The sequence below is a fragment of the Astatotilapia calliptera genome, chromosome 15 (genome assembly GCF_964374335.1).
Source record: "Astatotilapia calliptera chromosome 15, fAstCal68.1, whole genome shotgun sequence".
Classification (NCBI taxonomy): Eukaryota; Metazoa; Chordata; class Actinopteri; order Cichliformes; family Cichlidae; genus Astatotilapia; species Astatotilapia calliptera.
Genome location: NC_137436.1, coordinates 25,034,672 through 25,055,653, shown reverse-complemented (window position 1 = coordinate 25,055,653; position 20,982 = coordinate 25,034,672). Strand labels below are relative to the sequence as shown.

Genomic DNA, 20,982 nt, shown 5'->3' with positions numbered 1-20,982 from the left:
CAGAGATAAACATGGGGATATAGCTCTGTTAAAATGATAACCACTCAGGGCCAGACCCGAGGGGCGGAGGGCTGACCTTGCAGAAGAGCCGCGGGTCGAGGCGGGTGAGCTTGGGAGGCATGTACTTCTGGTACATGTTGTAGAGCTCGTGGAATGGAGCTCGGGAGGGGAAACCGCCCTGCATCAGGTCCAGCACCGAGACCATACCTACAGACAAAAAAAGAGGAAAATATGATTTTACCAGACAAAAAAGTTCAAGATCCACTAACCGCACAGCCAAGAAAGGCAATAAAAACAATCCCTCAGAGTTAGCTCATGAGCTTTAGGCATTTTACTCCAAACCAGTAAATCATAAACCAAATATCTCAGTGGACGTCTGAAAAGACGTTTCTGCTTTTGGAACACGAAAAGACTCGACACGAGGTTTCCACCTGTACACATATAAGATAAATTAATTACACAAATACTTGATACCAAGGAGAAAAGGCATGAGTCCACAGTATGAGCTGCCCAGTTCTGCAGTTTTTATGCCTCCTGCTTTCACATCAAACAGCTCTGAGGACTGCCTGCAGATAGAAACCAACCGGGGAGCCCCTGCTGGGAGCTTCCTGTTTACACTAGCACCTCTAACAGCAGCTCTGAAGTGATGAAGAGCCAGTTTCTGTAATCCCATTGCAGCCTCTTCACTCTCTTTGCTGTGTGGTGGATGGTGCGGAGCAGGTTGAAGTTTACTAGCAGAGAGTTTTATATTTCCTTCTGACATAGTGAAACCTTTTATTTCCTCCATCACATACAGGCTCAATAAAGTCTGGACTTCACTTGTATCCATGTACAGCTGATCTCTAATTCCCCCAAAGTCTTGTTTATACATTTTTGTTGTTTGCTGCATTCATTTTTGTTTCTGCATTCATGGACTTAGCTGATTAATGTCACTCAATTATTATTCACTCAATTATTCTCTTAAGCAGGTCCCTTTTTAGCTGCAGCTAAAAAAGAAATAGAAAGTTACTGGAACACAGAGGAAGTTTCAACGATACAAAAACACAATATTTTTACTTCCTTATGCACACACAGGAGCACAGCGAGGACCAAGACCGTCTTCCAAATTAGATAACTGACACCAGGAAGCCTGGCTGACCTCGAGGCTTGATGCAAACAGAAGTGACAGAGGGGAGATCCTCGAGTTCATAGACGAGCCGCATCGTCGCAGGGCTCGAATGTGGATGACCTCTGACGATCCGACCATATTAAAAAGAGACCTACTCTTAAAAAAAAGCATCAGTTATGAATAAAATTTAATCTGTGACCAATGTGGACATCTTTTCACTGAATTTGACTAATAATAGATTTAGATCATCTCACATTAGGATTCATTATGAATCCATCTGGCAGTCGAAATAATCTCTTCTTTCTTCTAAAGAACCGATTATAAACATGAGAGTCTTACTTAAAACCGCTGTTTTAACCCAGCATCACAGCTTCCTCTACACCCCTCCCAAGCACCATTGGACTCCTCAAATCTGAACACACTGAAGAGGAAACAACATGATGACTTATTAAAAACGAAAAAATTTTTATCACCAAACTTTTGTTTTGTTTTAGGACTTAGTGTTCCTCATTGTTAATGAGGACTTAGGTTTCCAGGGTTAAAACTGTTATAGGCTAATAAGTAGGCATATGAATTGATGCCAACTAACCTGTGTAAAACGAGAAAACACTCATTTCAGGTTTGACTGGGGTAAGTAGGTAATACAGACAGCTCTATAAGCTCTTGGACAACAACACAGTTTTTGTCATTTTGCCTGTTCCCCGATTATTTCAAGATAAGTTGAGCAGATAAAATGATCTGGATGTCATTCAAAGTGTTGAACTTATAGACTGAAATGAAAAGAAGGAGGTCATAATTAAGATGAAAAACCAAAATAAACCAATCAGACAGAGGAAAAACTTTACAAATAACCAAATCAACAATCTGGTGCATTCTTAAAAAAAAAAAAAGAAGAATGCTCTGAGCAGCTCACCAACAACAAAAGACCCGAAAGATCACAGATGACAGCTAAAGCACATGATCGCAGAATTATTTCCATGGTTCAGAAACAAGAGGTTAGAGAAAAACTAACTAAGGAGTATCACTTTCAAGAGCTTACAACAAGGTGCAAACCACTGGTTACACTCAAGAGCAGACTTTTTTAGAATTAGACTTTACCAGAAAACATCTAAAAGAGCACGTGTAGTTAAAACAAAACAAAAGAAACTTCTTTTTTTAATTAAAAACAACAACAACAACAACAACATGTTTTTTGGTGTTTTGTTTTTTTTATAAATTCAAGACAAACTTGTACCAGAATGATGAGAAGAGAGAAGTCTGAAGAAAGAACGAAACAGCTGATGAGCTCATGTTAAAACATGGGCATGAATGGTTGCTGGGGAAAGCAGGTCACTGGAGTTTATTGATGACTGCTCATCAATGACTGCTCTGCTCAGTCCTGAAGTGTTCAGGGCTGTACTCTCTGATCGGACAGAGCTTCACAAAACAGATGAATAATGACCCAAATAAACTGCAAAAGCAACCTAAGTCTGAACCCAACAGAGCAGCTTTGCAGGTGTTAAACAAAAACAGAGACCCAGAAACAGGCCTGCAGAGGATCTCAAGATGTCTACGGTAGGGGTGGGTTTTTATAATCGATTTATCGATTAAAATCGATTCTAGCTTGGATAACGTAAAATCGATTCATTAAAATCCTGAATCGATTTTTTAATATTAATTTATTTTGCCCGAAATGCCAGAATCTCAGGTGAAAGATCACAAAATTTCAACAACCACCAAACAGCTAAGACAGTAAATGAGAGCAGGTGCACGGCTTCTGCACAAAGACGTAAACACACAGCGCCGACGGATCAGGATCAGTTAGATGTCGCTTTTCTCAGCTGACGGTCGGGGCTGAAAGCCGACAGCTCGCTGATTCTGATCCGCGGGTCCGCGCTGTGTGTTTACGCCCTTTTTGCGCTGATCATATGGCTGTTAGTTTTATCTCTCTCCAAACAATATTGACCGAACCAGCAGCAAAAGAAGATCCAAACCACGCTTCACATAAACATCGTCATGAATTCCCTCTGACTTTTGCTGACTTTTCAGGATAAAAATCACACTTCATGCACAGCTCTCTCTCTCTCTCTCTCTCTCTCTCTCTCTTTTCTGCATTATTCGCTTGCTTGTTACACACAAGTCTACCGTTGTTTACAGCGCTGTCGGCCGACGTTTTTTTTTCCCTTTTACTTACTTCCGAAAAGTAAACCTAATTTCTGCCGTTCAATATTGAACAAATTTAAACTTTTTAAAATTAAGCAAAATGCAAAACGCTTAGCCTTGTCTCTAATAAAACCGCTGTAACTTCAGAGGTGATGTTCATATGTTGATTAATGGTTTTCTTTCGTTTTTGATGTACTGCAGAATATTTTTATAAAATCCCAGAACAGGAAAATCACCTTCATGTTTTTCTGTGTTTTATCTTCAGCTACTTTGACACAAAGGCATCTGCTGTGATGCTCACACCTTTGATAAAGTCTTGCGTGTGTCAGCTTCCTTTTAATAGATACAAAAATATGTAAATGTACTGATCTGAATTATAATATTTCTGACTGTCAAAATTTCCCAGAATCGAATCGAATCAAATCGAATTAAATCGAATCGTGGATCGAATCGATTCGGGACCTTGTGAATCGGAATTGAATCGATTCTAGAAATCAGTGACGATACCCAGCCCTAGTCTACGGGTTCTAGACTTCAGGAAATCACGGATGAAAATCTATTGCAGTCAAAGTATTAAAAGCCGTGTTTATACTTAAAATGATGTCAGACTAGCAGTTAGTTTTGAGAAAATGTAGGACTTTGTATAAAAACTTCTGTAATTCCTAAAAAAATGATGCAGTACTTTTGTTAAGCACCTTGAATTACAGCTGCAGAAAGTCTGCACTTAAGTCATAAACATCTTGAATGTTTGATTTGAAATCCTCAGTGGTGGTGTACAGAGACAAAACTACAAAAGCTCTGTCATTGTACAAGTACTTACGGACCTGACGGCAGCTGTCAGGAAAAACAGGAACAATATAATTCCCAGAAAAACAAAACAGATGGCATTGTTATTTTTTTAGACACTGGATTGTGCAATCTGTTGTTAGACGTATGGGTAAAAATCAAAATACTCTCAGGTATACTGGCACAAAAATGGAAGTGAGCTTCGGCTGATCCCATTAATAGAACTTCCAAATAGAAAAAATTCTAAGCAGCTAAAGGCTGCTTAAAGAGCTTGGTCCAAACAGTCTGCGCATGCCAATTAGCATCCTTTATCAGACACTGCATATTCAGCTTTGTGACCCTTTCTGTCTGCTGCTTGTGCTGCCACAACTTTCCTCTGACACATTACATTAATCTATTTATTTAGACCGCCTGTAAACGGAGATCATTCGCCATTTTTGAAGCATTGTTAGTCATCTCATTTTGCTCTGGAAGCTTCTATCAAAGGGCTCATTTTCAGGCCTCTTTCATGTCAAACAGATGCTGCTAATTGGCATTCATTCATCCTCTCTGCAGTATTTGTTCGTGTCCTTAAGTTGCTTTGGAGCTCATGACCTCCATCGAGTGTTTTTCCACTGATTTCGTCAACCCCCTCCTCAGCATAAAGTACTCTCACAGCCACGTTAAATGAGTTAACAGTTTAAATCACAGGACGGCACAAACGCAGAATATATGGCTCAAAGATAAAATAAAGAAATAAAATGACAACACAGCGTTCAAACTGCATAAGACGGAAGCATGCACCAGAGAACTTTTTTGTATTTGCTATGACACACTGAACATAAAACACAATCAGAGCCACTGCGATGTCGCTTTCTGGTTCGTGGACTTTGGCTGTACAAGATGTTAGCCAATGAGCACAGACTAGCTATTCCCCCTTTCTGACTCTAATAATATAATTTACAAAATTATCTTGATGCTTTGTTCAAACTAGAACTGAGACCATAAACTCGTCAGAAAAGTGTTTTGAGGTGGATGATGAACACTGTGGCTCAGGCAGTTCAGATATATGAACAGAAGCTGCGTAAGAACCGTTCGGTTTACGGTTCACACAGAAAGCACACTGGACCGTGCAGAATGACAGACGTCTGTAGGAGCACACGGTCTATGTTCTATCACGATGTGGTGGTGAGCGTGGTCTTCTATGTGGAGTTGTGCTTGAGCAGTAGGGCGAAAACAGCTGATGCCAAGAAAATGATTGGGAAGGCTGGTGTCAGTTCTGGAAGAGGAACTGGTGGAGATGTCTAAGAGGAGGTCACTGAAGATACTCAGCATCGTGGACGATCCAGGCCGTGCGCGAGTCACCGATTGGTCACCACAGCAGTGAAAGGCTCAGTGCTGCACGACTGAGCACGGCAGGAGATCCTTTCCAGCTGTGGCTGTTAGACTGTATGACTCCTCTCTGTTCAACCAGTTAAAACACTTTAAAAATCTGCACATGCACATCAGCACTCTGATATCATACTCCATCCATCTGTTCTTTACCAGATGGGAGGATTAGCACTATGGCATCCTCTATAATTTATTCCCTGTTATGGTGTTTGCCAACAGCATTATTGTTAGAATTACCACTGTGCCACTTTGTGTCTGTTTGCACTATCGTACATACTGATATTTATATTTCTCCAACCACAGGAGTCGCCCCCTGCTGGTCATGCAGGTTTAAGGCACTTCTGAAATGGCTATGCCCAACTGTTCAAACCCACAGATATCACTGTTAAAAAAAAAAAAAAAAAGACTCTCCAGCATTAAATATCACGTTTCCGTCCCGTTAAAGAAACAGTTTTGGTTTCTACAGACTGGATTGTACAGACTAACCATGCAAAAAGTCTGTGCTTCAGTTTCTGTAGGTGTAATGTCAGTATTTTATTAATCTCAGCATCCAACGGAAAAATGGCGGGAGGCAAACTGCTGATGCCGCGGCTTCAGTACTGCTTTATTGGATGTGTCCATCTTTTGTTTACAGTCTATGGTTTTGCTTACATGACTTCGTTCCAAAATAAAGAGAGAAAAAAATGCATGAGGACATTCCCACAGCAGCGAGCATATCCAGCTTTGATACTGATATAATTTCAAAATAAGACATTTTAGGATTATTTTAACTTGAACCCTGGAGGTGCATCACTAACTGAGAGCAACAGAGACACTGCCTAGATTCCTACTGTGTTTAGCCTACGCTCACGTCTCTGCTATTTCATTAGTTTCCATTGATTAATAAAACTGTGGTGATGAGTGACAATCAGCAGCACAAGACACCGTCCGGAGCCCGAGGATCAAATTCAAATCTTCCCCATCATTACCTTCAGCCCATCGACCGCGAAGCACTTTCTTCTGCTGAATGACTTCCTCCGCCCGCTGCCCCGTGATAAGAGAAGTTCCCTCTTGTGTATTCAGATAAAGCTGAAAGTTGTTGAGTGCTGGCCCCGAGCTGAACACAACTCATATCGGGCTTTCAGCTGTAATTGCTGCACGGCTTCCTGTTTGGGGATTTGATATCATCTTTAATTGAAACATCACCCTTCACAGCTACATGGAGGCAATTTTCAGAAGTGTGGGCTTTCACCTTGGAGCCCTTTTGGGGGGCATGAAGGTATTAAAAGCTGATCTGCGCTTTTGTTTGTAGAAGAAAAGAAACCCTGAATCTGTGAGCCTCCCCTCCAGCAGCTGTAACACCACACGTGGTTATCAAGTCCTGCGTCTAACTCGCAAGGTGTATCACAACTTCAACGTGGACTGATTTACTTAAGCCCTCTAAGTCTATCTGTACTTTCTGCTCAAGGCAGCTCGGGTCAGACAACCCTGCCCCGTCTCAGGCTCAGATTAAATCTACATCTCATTTTCAGAGGTTCTGTGCCCCGGCTGTTGCTGAGCTTCCCACTTTGTCGACTGTGTCGAGCTGGTACACCGAAGTCTCTCACGTCTACTCCAGACCAACAACACTTCAATTCTCAGCACAATAAAACTGATAAAGAGTTTGGCGGGGTGCGGTATCTGAGCTCTGCGAGCATGAACCGAATCTCTGAGGATATTAAATCTGAACTCATCACTTCTTTACCTCCAAAGCCAAGGACAGGGAAGAGATGGGGGTGAATCTCACAGAGGGAAAAAGAAAATGTTTAAGAATAAGGCCACAGTCACAAGCAGGACCACAGGAAATACAGGCCATCTGGGTATGCTTAAAATACCGACTGGTTACAATTGACATTTACTTGAAAAAACAAAAAAAAGGCAAGAAAAAGTAATGAACAGAATCAATTTAAAATCAACTTTTGTTCTTGTGTTTAGTAAATCCTCTGTTATTTGCACTTTTCGTGAGTTATCAAATCGAAGCTGCATCAAAAACACATTTCAAATCCTTTTTAACACCTTTTTAAAAAATATAAGTCTTTTAACGAAACACATCTGTCGCAATTTCTCTTCTCGCAGTGTGGAGGTTGATTTGCTGTGTGGCTTCAAATGGGTGTTGGGCAATTAATCACAGTTTAATTTGAACTACCAGCGATGAGCTCCAACAATTAGGAAAACAAGATCATTGGCATAAACAAGCACTTTGTTGCACTCGTTTTTATTTGGAAGCTCCCGTTTTGTTGTGCGTGTTATTAATGAAGCCATTTCCTTTACAGATGTGCAATAAAAAACAGCATCACTCACAGAAAACACTTTTTTTTTTAAACAACCACCTTCAGGAAAATCATTTTTTAATTTGATGGCAGTGAGATATGTTAAAGTGTGTAGCATCTCCGCGTTTTCCTGACTGTAAATCATGAGCTGGAGTTTAATGTACAGTATGGGAGCAGATCAAAGCTCCAAGGCACAGAGGGAAGAACAGGCCTCATACCTGCTTCATCCACGAGTGGCTTTTCCACAGGTGAGCTGGCATTTGTGGGGACGATCAGATCAACAGCAGCTCTAAAGAATTTCAGACGGTTTGTTTTCCTGATGCACTCTCCTGCTTGTATTACTGATGAAATCTGCAGGTCTGTGTAACCGAAACGAAGCTCAACCTGAAATCGTGTTCTCGGAGCACACCGGGCCAAAACAAACCTGACGAGCTCCTTAATTATGGAAAAAATTAGCACATTATTTTGGTTAGCAACTGTGTGTTACCTGACAAATATCATGCAGTGATCCTTCCAAGATGAGGGTCTCCTAATCACAACCTGATCACAGTCTGGCCAAAGGCGTATCACCTTTGCTTGATCCTGACCCAACAGTGGGCGGTTTGGGTGCGTTTGATTTACAAACAAGACAGTGTGAGAGCTTTATTGTGGAGATAAAGACAGAGAGCTCACCTTCAGCAGTTTTGTCACTTTTTAAACTCACTTTGTTTTCCTTCTGTACAACTTTTAAACTCGTTTTTCAAATAATTCACAAACCTTGCTCTCACACCGTTAAACCCTTGTTATTTTCCCGCAGACTCGTCTGAAAAACATCCTTGTTTGTTGTAAAAGACGATGAGTCACTGCCTCCTTTTTGTCTCGCCCTCTCTCTCTGGTTAAATTTTTCCGTGTTTTTCTGAGATTTCGTGACATTTTGTTCTTATTTGCAGTCTCGGTGTCACCTGTAAAGGCGCTGCATGTTTTTTGTCATTTAAATAGGACAAATAGGACGTACTGATAACAGATGTGTGAAACGCGCTGAAGGGGAGATTATAAAATAGTCACACAGAAGTTTGTTTCTTATCAACAGCTGTGGACAGAAGGACAGATTTTTTTTTTTTAATAAGTAAACAATCAGCCGTCTTTGGACGTCAGACCTACGCACTGCTGTTTGAGGCACAGTTTATGGGAAAATCTCAAACCTCAGGCACACAGACAGTGCCAGAACATTAACTTTTACTAACAGAGAGCTAATGTGACACTTGTACTGTGAGGTTTTTGTTGGTGAAGAAAGAAAACTGTCCAAAACCATAACCGTTGTAATAATGTGCTGCCATTTATGAACTGCAGTTTTCAGGCCCCTGTTCTGTGGAACCAGCTTCCAGTTTTGATTCAGGAGACAGACACTAACTCTACCTTTAAGATTAGGCTTAAAGACTAAAGTGTATAGTTAGAGCTGGATCAGGTGACCTTGAATCCTCCCTTAGTTACGCTTCATTAGTTATTATTCATCTCTGTCTCTCATACACAGCATGTCTTTGTCACATCTTCCTCCCTCACTGCAGATGGCCCCGCCCCTCCCCAAGTCTGGATCTGTCGGAGGTTTCTTCCTGTTAAAAGGGAGTTTTTCCTCCCCACTGTTGCCAAGTGCTTGTTCATAGCAGGGCATCTGATTCTTGGGGTTTCCTTTCTATTATTGTAGAGTCTTGCCTTACAATACAAAGTGTCTCGAGGAGACTGTTAAGTCTATTAAAAGTGTTCAAACACCAGAACAACGAGGCCCTGACATGTTTTGCTTCTTCAAAAAGACAGAATAGACAGGAAGTGATGTTAGAAGTGAAATGACCTCACTTCCTTCCAGGTGCAAACATTAAAATCAGAGTGTGCAGGAAACACTGACCAGAGCACTGCAGCTGGGAGAGGATCTGAGCTCCTTCAAACTGGTGACTGACCATCTTCAGGTTCGGCTTAATGCAGCGAATAAAACTGGAGCCCTGGAGGAGGAGGAGTTGAGGGGTAAAGAAACCAGAGCGGAGAAGATGAAACAAGTTATTACACCAACAGCATGATCCACAACCTACATCACAAATTCATGGCATTCATCATATCGGGCTCAGGACGTGATGCACGGCGCCGAGGGGGAGGGGAGGTGGGGACTGCGAGATGTACGGACAGGACGGCTCGCAACATCAATCATGTAAACAAAAGAGGAGCAAACACTGACCGTGCTGCGGAGCTTGTCCAGGAGAATATTCAGCTGGGTCTGCGGGAGACAGAGGAGGGAGACGCATCATCACTTTTATTCAAACAAACTGAGAAAACCTCAAGAGACAGGCAGACACACAATCGCCCGACATCCATCATGTGACTGCAAAACTGGGTACGGGTTATTCCACATCACATCCCAATATTTTCCCAGTCATAGGCCGTAAGAATGCACGAGGAGTCTGTTCAAAATTGCTCCTTTTAAATAATTTTTCCAGCATTTCTGAGCCCTCATAGCTTCACGAGGACAGGAGATCCACGTTAGAGAATATAGAGAATAGAGAATATAAACACGCTCAAGTCCTGCTACAAACTTCATTGTTAAAGCCAAAGTCTGGTTTCTCCACTGAACATCACTATCATGTGATGTATCACGATGCTACTGTGGATGTTGATCTGCTTTCTGATAATTGACTAAAGAAAGCGTCACAAAGTGCTTTTACTTCAAATTTCAGGGGTTACATGACCATGTGGGATAGGAGGTTGCACAGTTTTAGCGTGACAGTCATATCAGACCTTCCGTCCATAATTGGCTGGTTTAGGTGGGATGTACCGCCTGAACCTGCACCTTCCTCTGAAAGCTAGCAGCTGTGCATCTGCACAGAGACGAGTGCCGAGGAGATCAGATTTGGCTAACTGGGCTGCAAACAACATACAAAAATCCCTGAAAGCAGCACATTTGTCCATCTGCAGACTGCTGCTGCTGTTAGGGATAATATGATTAAATAAAGTTGTTTTTTATGATTTTTACACATTGCTGTGCGCATTAAAGAGTTGGCACTCCGTGTAATGAAGGTCAGAAGCTTCATTCAGCGCCATGACTGAATTGAATTATCGTGATTGACATGTAGAAGTTCTGAGGGTTTTGCAAAACATGCTTACACATCATGCTGGTTAAAAGTCAGGAGGATATTTTCTGGGCCTACGGAGTCCAAACACAATGTCCCAAACTTAGATAATAAGTAGAATTGGTAGAATGACATTTATAGTCAAAGCTAGGCAGGGAGGCATCTTTTCTCTGTTTTTTCAGGAAGAGGAGCAGATACAAGGTAAAATTGTGATTGGAGAGAGAAGAAGATTCGCAGGGAGACGGCAGGGCCGCCCTGTCTGCAGGCAGCGCTTCTGATACGGAACCAAAACCTTTGTAAATCTACATTATCAGCATATTTGTACCCAGTAAGCTGCTGGGTGCAGTTTCTGATCAGGTCTCTGCCTTTTCTTTAAAAAAATGTTTGTTCCAAACAACAGAGTTACAAATCAGCACAGAAATGGATTCAGAGAGGGGAAACTTCTCACTAATGCTTGCATTATTAAAGCTTCTTGTAGCTTTTCTTGATGTGACTGTGGACACGAGGAGCATCTGTGAATGTGAACATATGCAAATGTAAATGATGTATACTGATTAGGGGGTATAATGCAAGACAGATGAGTGCACAGTGAAGCCAAGCAAACAGTGACAGATTGTAAAGGACGGCCCGCTAACGGCAATTAACACCACAGCAACGTCCTTGTTTGTCCACTAATGTGTTTGGCGGACACACAACGGCCAATCCAGGCTCGCAATGACGCCCTCGGCTGATGTGGCAAACACTGTCATATGCGAGCAGGAAGCTGTCTCGAAAACTCAATTTTTTCCCTCACGCTTTCACAAACTGAGCACCACAATAACTACAGAAGAAGAAGCTCTGCAGGCTGGTGAGCCTGACCAGAGAAGCAGAGCAGGGCTGAGGAAGAGCACCAGATATTTATTTTTAAGCATTTTTAAGGTCATGTGATGCGGATGAGGACACATGACAAGGACAGGTAGGGTCAGAGTTTAGTGAAAGCATGGACCCATCTTGCCTTGTATCCACTGTTCAGACTGACGGTGATGCGATGGTGCAGGGACAGTTTCTTGACCCTTCATTATTTAAAACCCAACGCCTTTTTCTGAGACCCTGCTGGTTAAGTTTCGGAAGCATTGTATTAAAAATGCTTAAAAAATTATTTCGTCAAACTTTCTAAAAAGCCACTGCAGCACCTGTGCAAATTACGTTTAAGGCTGATTGGAAAATCATTAGTTTTGCAAGTTTTGGTGATATAATTAAGTAAAGACAAACTGCAGTGATGAAAAAGCTAACTCACCATGTCTCCCTTAAAGCCACGGCACAGGTAAGGCTAAAACAGGCACGACAGCTTGAAAGCCTTTCCATCCATCTGCTTACTGTAATTGCTTGTGGAATTAACACAGTCATATACTTGGAGATGCTCTAATAAAATGATGGACTTGGCCTTCGCCTCATCCATTTTCTCGTGAGAGGACGTATGAGAGTGTGTTACGGCTTACATAACTCCCTTTTATATGCAGCAGCCTACATGTGCTGACGAAAAGCAGCTGTGCGGAACAAAAAGCAGAAGAATGCACGGCCGGCCGGCCTCCGCTCCATTTAAAGGTTTAAATGTCTGTAAAGCGTTTATGATGTTATTTACATCTCTCTCAGTCATGCTCATGCAAACAGACAAACAGCCGCTAATGCAATCTGACCCGGTCAGGTCTGCTGCTGCACGATGACTTTGTAATTCATAACAGAGGAGCATGCAGATGATTCGGAGGCAGGCAGGTGAATTATCAGCCATGTCTGGATGAGCCTTTGGAGCAGGACACCTTTGTTATGATGTATTTGGTCACTGAAGTGGGGCAAAGCCACGATGTCTGGTTATAATGAAAACCTGCACGGATCACAATCTCCCTTCATCGCTGCAGCTCCAGGAAGCAGCGTCTCCATCACCTCCACCGTCTCGGATTTATCACTGCTCATTTTCCCCACCCCGCTCGCCTCTGCACCCACGGCTCGCCTCCCGTCTGGGTCCTCCGGTACACCTTTTGAACCGTAATCATAGCTCGAATAGTGAGGGCTCAGGAAGGGGAGGAGGAGGAGAAGCGCCGGGATGAGGAAAACACAGAACACACTAACACACGTAATAACGACTAAATCCAGTCTGCACGGACTCGAGTTAAACCCTCTCGAACGACCGCGGGATGCTTTTGCTGGTGCAGTGGCAGACAAACATGACTTGTTCTTTGTTTTCCTGAAAGCATCAGTTTAGTTGATCTTCCACGCTGGACATTCACGGTTTTCAAACATTCTCCTCGTGCGTCACAGAAACAGTGCAGCCTGAGGCACATCCCCAAATCCAAAAGCAATAAACCCACAGGAAACACTGACCTTCATCGGACAGTTTCAGCTGGTCAGCTGACCTCACCTGGCTGAGAATATAATCCATGTGCACCAACAAATTTGATAAAAATGGCGCTACATTAGAAAAATGTCTGCTTCATGTAATTACCTTATCACATCTAAATTTGAAGTGTATATTTATCCTCACATACTTTTAAATTCGCTGCTGTTCTGTGACTCATTATGGTAGGAACTTTCCACATAGCCTCGTGATGGAGAGCCACAGTACTCAGCTGGACAGAAAACCAGTGGACCAATCCTGAAGAGTACTGGCCCAATTCAGTCAGCAGACTATGATTAAAAACACTTACTGTGAGGATGACTACAAATAAGAAGAGATGCCTGAGCCTACCAGGAATAACACCTGAAGCTGTTTTCTGACATATTTTATGCCTACTTATAAAACATAATGACTGGATGTGCAGCAGAAATCAGTGATTCGGTCTCTGTCTATGCAGCTACCCTTGGAAAAACCTGGAAACTGTTCTAATGGTTGTCAAACCATGTCTATGTTCATCTACACTGAGGTGTGAAAACTCGGCATTAAAGGTCGGGGGAAGGTCTTCAAACGTCGTCTCCATGGGGTAAAGCATTAATATTGTAAAAAAGGGTCAACTTCATCCCAAACTATGATTGTTTTATAAACTTAAACAAACAGGAAGTGGAAATCAAACTTAAGATCAGTCTCATGCAAGACTCCTTACTCCTCCATACAAGGCTCATTGTAATGGCCGGCAGATTCTTTGGTACCGACTGTGCTTCATAATAATCCTTCAACACTTGAATCGTCACCACTTTTGGATAACTTATTAAGAATTTAGACAAACAGCTGCTGCTCAAATCCAAAGTATCCAGCCGACTCCACACCTCCCGTCTTATTGGTTTGTCATTAAAAAACAAGAAAACCGGCCACAGTGAACTCGTCCCTGTGCTCTTCAAAGCTAGAGCACTAAAATTCACTGATCATAACATTTTATTACAGAAACTAGAAGCTGTTAGTTAGAAGTTAGTTCCACAGGGCTCTCAACTAGGCCCAATACTTTTCTCATTATACATACATTCTTTGCTATGCAGATGACACGCAGTTTTACGAATCTGTGAAGAAGGATGACACAAATCATTGAAATAAACTACAGACATAAAGGCCTCAATCCGCTGTAATTTTCTACTTCAGAAAATTCAGAAAACAAATGATGTTTATTCTGCTTGGTCCTAAAAATGGCATTACGCTGACCTCCAGCAACACCGGGTGTGATTTCTGACAAGGACATGTCTATTAGCTTACAAATTAAATAACTAAGAACACCTTATTCAGCTAATGCTGAAAAACTATTTTATGCATTTATTACTTCGAGGCTGAACTATTGCATTTCATTATCAGGCTATTCTGAAAGCTGCCAAATGTAAATTAAACAGTGCAAACGACTCCAGACCTCCTTTCTCCTTAATTTGTCAGGAAATGGAAAGAAACGAGGCCCCTCGTGGAAATGAAACTCTTATCAGTCAATTGTTCCAATTAATTTTAAGCCTGGAAAAAATGCAGGGCGAGGTTAAAAATGGCCTCCAGTAAACACTTTTTCCCTCCTGCTGTTGTTTCAGACTTTTGCAACATAGGCCTGTTATGAATGTTGGAGGACCGGTTGATATAAATCACTGTCACTGTACACGTGAAAATTAATTTATTGTGTTCCCGCGTCTTTAATTTTAAAAAAAAGAAAAGAAACAAATCCTGTTTGTACTGGACACCTCGCTGCTCTCTGGCTTTGACCCTGTTAAATACACCTGGCCATCACTACCTCAGGTTATCTTTTCTCCATTAAATATATATATTTATATATTTTAGGAGGGATGATTGAGTGGAGCCAGGCGCTGTGGTTTTTGGCTCACCTTGCCTTTGGTTAGGTGACACATTAGAGCGCACATCAAGGTGAGAGGCTGAGCTGGATGAGTCACGATGGAGGAGAATAAAAATCCTCCGTTTATAACTCCAGCTGACAGCAAAGACGTTGCCATCTCTGTGCTCAGGGTGAAAGAGAGACACTCATCTGACTGTTTTTAGGTGAAAAATTATGTTCTTGATGAAGATTTCATACATTTACTTTGACTCTTTGTACCTACGGGACCTCGGAGGTGAGCCTGGGCGCTGTCGGCTTTATTATAACAATCAGTCAGACATGTATATAATGAGGCAGACTAAACATTTAGGAACTATTCTGCTTAATGGACTAGAGTAGAGTAGCTTTGCATGATTCACAGTTATCATCATCGTTATTTATGTTAAACTAGGCCTCTGCGCAGCCCCTCAGATTATCCTCTCACGATGATTTTAAAGCATTTAATTACCTTAAATTTTAAAATGACATTTTAGGACTTTTTAAGGATGAGTGGGAACCCTTGAATGAGCCTGCTGGCCTCTGGATTTGTGTATATCTCATCATCGCTTCATCGAGCAATGATGAGAATTTGCAGCTCAAACTCTGAAGCTCACGCTGTGCCTACTTAAGGTTGGGGATGAGTTCAGCGGGTAAGGAATAAAGGGAGCAGATTGTAGGATGAAAGTGGAGGGCGAGGAGAACAGCCGAGGTGAAAAGAGTGATTTCACATTGTTTGGGCATTTGAGCAGAAACACCTCCTAGGTGAGGTGAGGCGCTTCGGGCATGTCCATCTGAGAGTCCACGGGGCAGGCCCAGGAGATGCTGGAGAGAACACACTGAGGGTATTCTGTCAGCCCTAAAGGGCTTATTCGAGCGACCTGTACTCTCACACCAAAATCTGAAGAGTCTTCAAATTAGGCCCGAGTTTTCCCAGCTCAACCAGTTAGGAGCTCCTTTTAGCCTCGGGGTGTTTTGTGTAAGCTGACAGAGGCCTGCATTTTTGATAGCTACATAACAGGTTTGCAACATTGCTTGTATCAGATCATCCTAAAATAAACATACAACAAGCATTTAGTAAAGAAGAAGTGTGAGTATGAACTGGCCGGGGCCCAAAGTGCCGCCTGAGCAGACTGGGCAATGAGCCGGGATCTGAGGGGATGACGTCTGGAGCACATCTTTAATTCAAGCCATTAATGAGGTGTAGCAGCTCTGTTTTATTTTTTGACAGACAGGACGTCTTCATCAGAGTCAGACGAGCCAGTGGTGGCAAAGACTTTTAATTAGACTCAGCCTGTTCTCCACAGAGCAGTACATGTCCTGGTGGTCATAAATATCTACAAGTATTTGTATCACACATCGCATGTTGGATTGGATCTTTTTTTTTTGCTGCTCACCTTAAACTTGTTGCCGACGCTGATGAAGCTGAGTTTTCCGGCCTTCTGCTTCACGTCTTTGCTGTTGTTGGAGTTCTCGAACAGCTCGCGGACGAAGCGATCCTTGGACTCGCTGACGAGACACTCCAGAGACATGTGCAGGGCGTCGTTGTTCTTCTCCACAAACTTGGTCTGAAGGAGAAACATTTCAGCGTGAACGGGGCGCTCGGTTCGAGTCTCTTCTTTTTGTTCCCGTTTCTGATACGCCTGCTTAACTGCAGAAGGAAAAATCTCTACACGATTTTATGACTTGAATCTCTCCGCAGCTACGCTCGGTATGTTTTTAAAACTCTCATCTCAATGATGGCACGCTTTCATGTTAAAAGTTGAGTTTTCTGCGGTCGAGTGATCAGAGAAAAGAAATGATTCATTTTGAAGACGCCGCAGTGTGTTCTGGTGACGCACCGTCTCGTAGCACACGGCTCCTGCAAAGTGCCTGATGATAAATCCTTCATCGTCCCTCACGTTCCTGTGGACGGTCAGCTTAGACTTCCTGGGTACCTGCAGGACACACACACACACCTGATCACGGGTGGAAACACACACACACACACACACACACTAAAACTCTGCAGACTCAGCAGAGTTCATGCATGCTTCCCATTTACGATGGAAAACTAATTCCCAGTCCTGCCAATCACTCGCTGCTGGGAAGATTAAGATTTGATGCCAGTAATTTAACCGTCAGTGAGATCACCTCACTCTCAGGCTTCACGTCACTCCACTGAAACTCAAAACTTCAAGTCAATATCAAAAGTTCCCATTTTTTGTGTTTACCAATATCATCAATATTATCCAAATTATCAATAAAAGCTTTAAAATTAAGGAGCCATGGGAGAAGGTGAAGCTCCTTGTTGATAAGTTATTGTTTAATACTGCAGATAAAGTGCTCCTCGGCTAATAATCTTTAGTGGTGATAAATATCAGAGCAGTGAGTCCATCATCTCGTGTTCAGGCTGTAGTGCCACCACCTTTAAATGCAGTTGGTGATATCAGCTGTTCTGCTCTGCAGCATCACTGAACCCTGCGTGCAGGCACAGGTAACAGATTTGCACCTGCTGCAGGTCTTCAGACCCAGTCTAAACATTTACTCATCGAAACATGTCAATGTGAGAACGTGCAGCTTCTCACATTGCAGTCTTTGTCTTATAAAGTTTTTTGGCTGCTGTTTGGACAGAAGCAACAATTTCAGGACTCAGTTTGGCAACAGTCATTTTCACATTTACATATAAAGAACTAATTGTTGGGACACAAAATGAGGTGAACCACTTGGGTTTTCTATTAATTTAATAGATCTTTTAGCAGCTGGTAAATTTACAAAGCCGAAAACGAAACTAGAACTTCCTTTACCTGAGAGATAGGAGGAAAAAAAGCACTTTTTCCAGCTCTGCGTTTGTAATCTGTAGTCTCTCAGGTTTAATATCAGCCCACCCTGAATGCTGAGGCCAAAACAGGGAAAATAAGGTCTAAATAGGCCTTGCAGCAGATTATTTGGAGGAATGGGGTAAAACAAGAAGACTCAGACAAACATATAAATCAGCTCCAGTTTTTTCTGAGTCTAAAGATTAAGCTGAAATGATTCAGAGAGAATCTCCTGAGTAAATCAAACATTCCCTGAGTCCCATAAAATCCTCGCGTTAAAAGTGGCATGCTTCCCTGACTTTCCTTCCTTTGTGCGGTCACTTACAGTCAGGCGGAAGTGGTCCTTGTGTTTGTTGTGAACGGTGTCGGTAAAGTGCTGGTCACTGGGTTGAGGTAGACGGTTCTCTTCGTCCAGGATGTCCAGGATGCCGACCACCTTCGCCTCCACCAGGTCTGCGGGGAAAACCGTGACAAGCATGAGAAAAATAAACGCTGCGTGTCCTCTTAATGAAGCTGTGGCGGATCACCCCGAGGCTGACGGGCTACGCGACCGATTGAATCACGGAGGGTGCGATGTAGGCAAATTCAAATTAAAGTTTAATCGAATGGGAAGAGGTGTGGAGATTGTAACAGTTTCTCCTTGACCTGATCTGACTTGAAAGGTGATGGGGACCTAATTTACCAAATCATAATTATTATTATTATTGCATTAGTGCAGTTTAGTTCTCTCGGATGGTGCAGAAGTGATTTTTATTTTATTAGTTTAACATCAAATCCTTCTCACTATTAAAAGTCATTGACCCATTCTAAAGAGAAGAGCCACGGCTCAATTTAAGGACGTAATGAGCTTCAAGCTCCTGATGACGGAGACTGGGACACCCGAGGACTCACTGCTTACTTCCTGTTTTGTGCCGTGCACCAACTTTCGCTCCTTTCTCCTACAAAAGTATCAAAATCTAACGTGATGGAAGTTGGATGCACTTTTATTTCTGAAAGGTCCTGACATGGAAATGTTAAGTAAAAACCAGTTTCTCTGCATATTTAAGTCAAAAACAGTTGTACATATAAAAATACATGATTAAATCTCGTCATTGGCGAAGCCCTCTGTGTGACTATGAGAGATCAAAGCTGTGAGTTTTACAAAGACAGATTCTTTTTTTGAACCATCCTGGGTTGTGAGCATATCTGATCACACCAGGAGAGACGTGAACGGTTATTTAAACAATCAGAGAGAGCATAAAGATAAATGGAAGCTTCCTGTTACTATACAGAATATTACACAGCTGAACCTGGTGTTGTGGTATTGTTTTATTTCTGTATACTGAGGAAAAATGAACTCAAGTAATCCACCTGAAGAATATCAGTCTTTGTAAGGACATCTGTGAAGGTTCTCGGTCATCCTGGTCATGATTGTCTCAGGTGCTTGATCTGAAGGCAGCCGTTCTTAAAGATGTTCCATCGCTAATCCAAGAGACTCATGCAGGTCTCAGATATGTAACTTCTAAGGTGCAGTCAGGAGGTGGTCCTTAGAGTTTTTACGGCTCTCTATCATCACGTGAGCCGTTGGGGTCACGTGATGGCTCATGGTGTGAGCAGGTGTTGAATCTCTTGTGATGGGTTCTCAAGACTGTGTTATAGGAGGCTGACAGGTGGTGTCATAGGCCACCACTTTTGTTCAGTGATGGAGACAGATGGATTCCTTTACTCAAGAAGCTGAAGAGCCTAAAAAAACAACTATTTAGGAAGCTCATTTTTAATATTTAACAGCTCCTCTAAAAAATAAGAAGCTGGAGAAAGAACCTTCCCTTTAAATGTTCTGAATTTGCTACAGATCCTACTTTCAAAATGTTATTTTAAAGATTATTTTAACAGAAAGAAGAAAATAAAGGAAGAAGGTGAGGTCTGCAGTGACCGACAACACGCCTGTGAAGGAAAAGCTGTCAGCGCTGAACAAACAGCCAGCAAACTGACAGAAAACTGAGGCGCAGGGGAGGAAGTTTACGTGGGATGACTGACTGATTCAGAGGATGACGTGGGGGATTGTTTAGAAGATATGATTACCTACCTACGTGAGCTTTAGCAGTCTTTTTCAGTAATGTTTCCTGACAGGAACTGACATGCTGCACAGTAGAGGCTCTTTGATGGAGACTCCTACTCACAAACTATTCAGCAAATGAAGGTCAGCAGAGCTTCGAGCAGCAAAAACCTCGGGAGGCATCCCGTCATCTGCCCCTCCATTGCTCAATCCGTCCACCTTCTCTCCATCACAGGAGACAACCAGCAACAAACGAAAGCGCACATGGCTGCACGAGTTAATAAAACCTGAATGAAGTGAAAGTAACGCTTCAAACAAACTTCTGTGACGTTAAAGAACTTTTTAATAGTTCCCACTCCTCCTCCTCCTGTTCGTTTCCATCTCCGCCTTGTTCTGTGTGCAGTCACGTGGCCGCTGCTTGTACAAATGTAATTTTCTGCTACATCAACTGTGGTTTTTACGTCCCCTGAACAAAGAGGAGCTTCTCCTTTTATAACACGCAACGGGAATCCAAACCAGCAAACAAACAACCGCGTTTCGATAAGCTACGAGCCAGCGAGCACAGCCAGCCTCCCGCCTCCCTGCAGCTCGCTCTGCTGTAGTTAAACATCTCATACTGAAAGCACAGAAAGCATCATTAACCTCCTTCCCCTTAGATTGCCCTGTCACATCAGTCTCCCTCCATGTTTGTGAACTATTAAGACACATTTCAGTCAGGACGGGAGTTCACAGGCGTGGGGGCTTCGTCGTTCGTCCTCTTTGCGGTCTTTGAAGCGCCACCGAGGCTCGGAGGTCAAAGTGAAGAGAGGCAGCTCTCCTAAAAGTGAGGATGATGAGCACTGAGGTGGATAATGAGCAGCTTTTACAGGACACACTTACATATAGGGCTGACATATAAATACAAAGCTCTTTTTCTTTCGTATACAATAAAATTTCATGAGGCCTAGCTCTCCTTTAATACGGCACACTGCAAATAGACTATTTCATTTTTAGGCGACACCTTTGAACTAGAGCTGTCTTTTTCAGTCTGATGTACCCAGTGGACATCAACACATCCCCATAGACTGTATAATAACGACGGGCACAGCCATCTTTGAAGCAGTGCTATTTTTGCATGGGAG

The 20,982-nt window shown here is 42.5% G+C and overlaps 1 protein-coding gene across 8 annotated transcripts in view; it reads right to left on the bottom strand.

Annotated features, from left to right (window-relative positions):
* The window catches only part of myo6a (myosin VIa), a 155,450-nt gene that overhangs the window by 51,518 nt on the left and 82,950 nt on the right, over positions 1–20,982 (bottom strand). For all 8 annotated transcript variants that reach the window (XM_080289818.1, XM_080289815.1, XM_080289819.1 and 5 more), the window contains exons 16-21: positions 18,152–18,279; positions 16,870–16,965; positions 16,426–16,596; positions 9,899–9,937; positions 9,575–9,668; positions 77–207 (exon numbers count right to left, since the gene is read on the bottom strand). In XM_080289818.1, the coding sequence (XP_080145944.1) occupies positions 77–207; positions 9,575–9,668; positions 9,899–9,937; positions 16,426–16,596; positions 16,870–16,965; positions 18,152–18,279 (659 nt within the window). The remainder of the gene's footprint in view (positions 1–76; positions 208–9,574; positions 9,669–9,898; positions 9,938–16,425; positions 16,597–16,869; positions 16,966–18,151; positions 18,280–20,982) is intronic.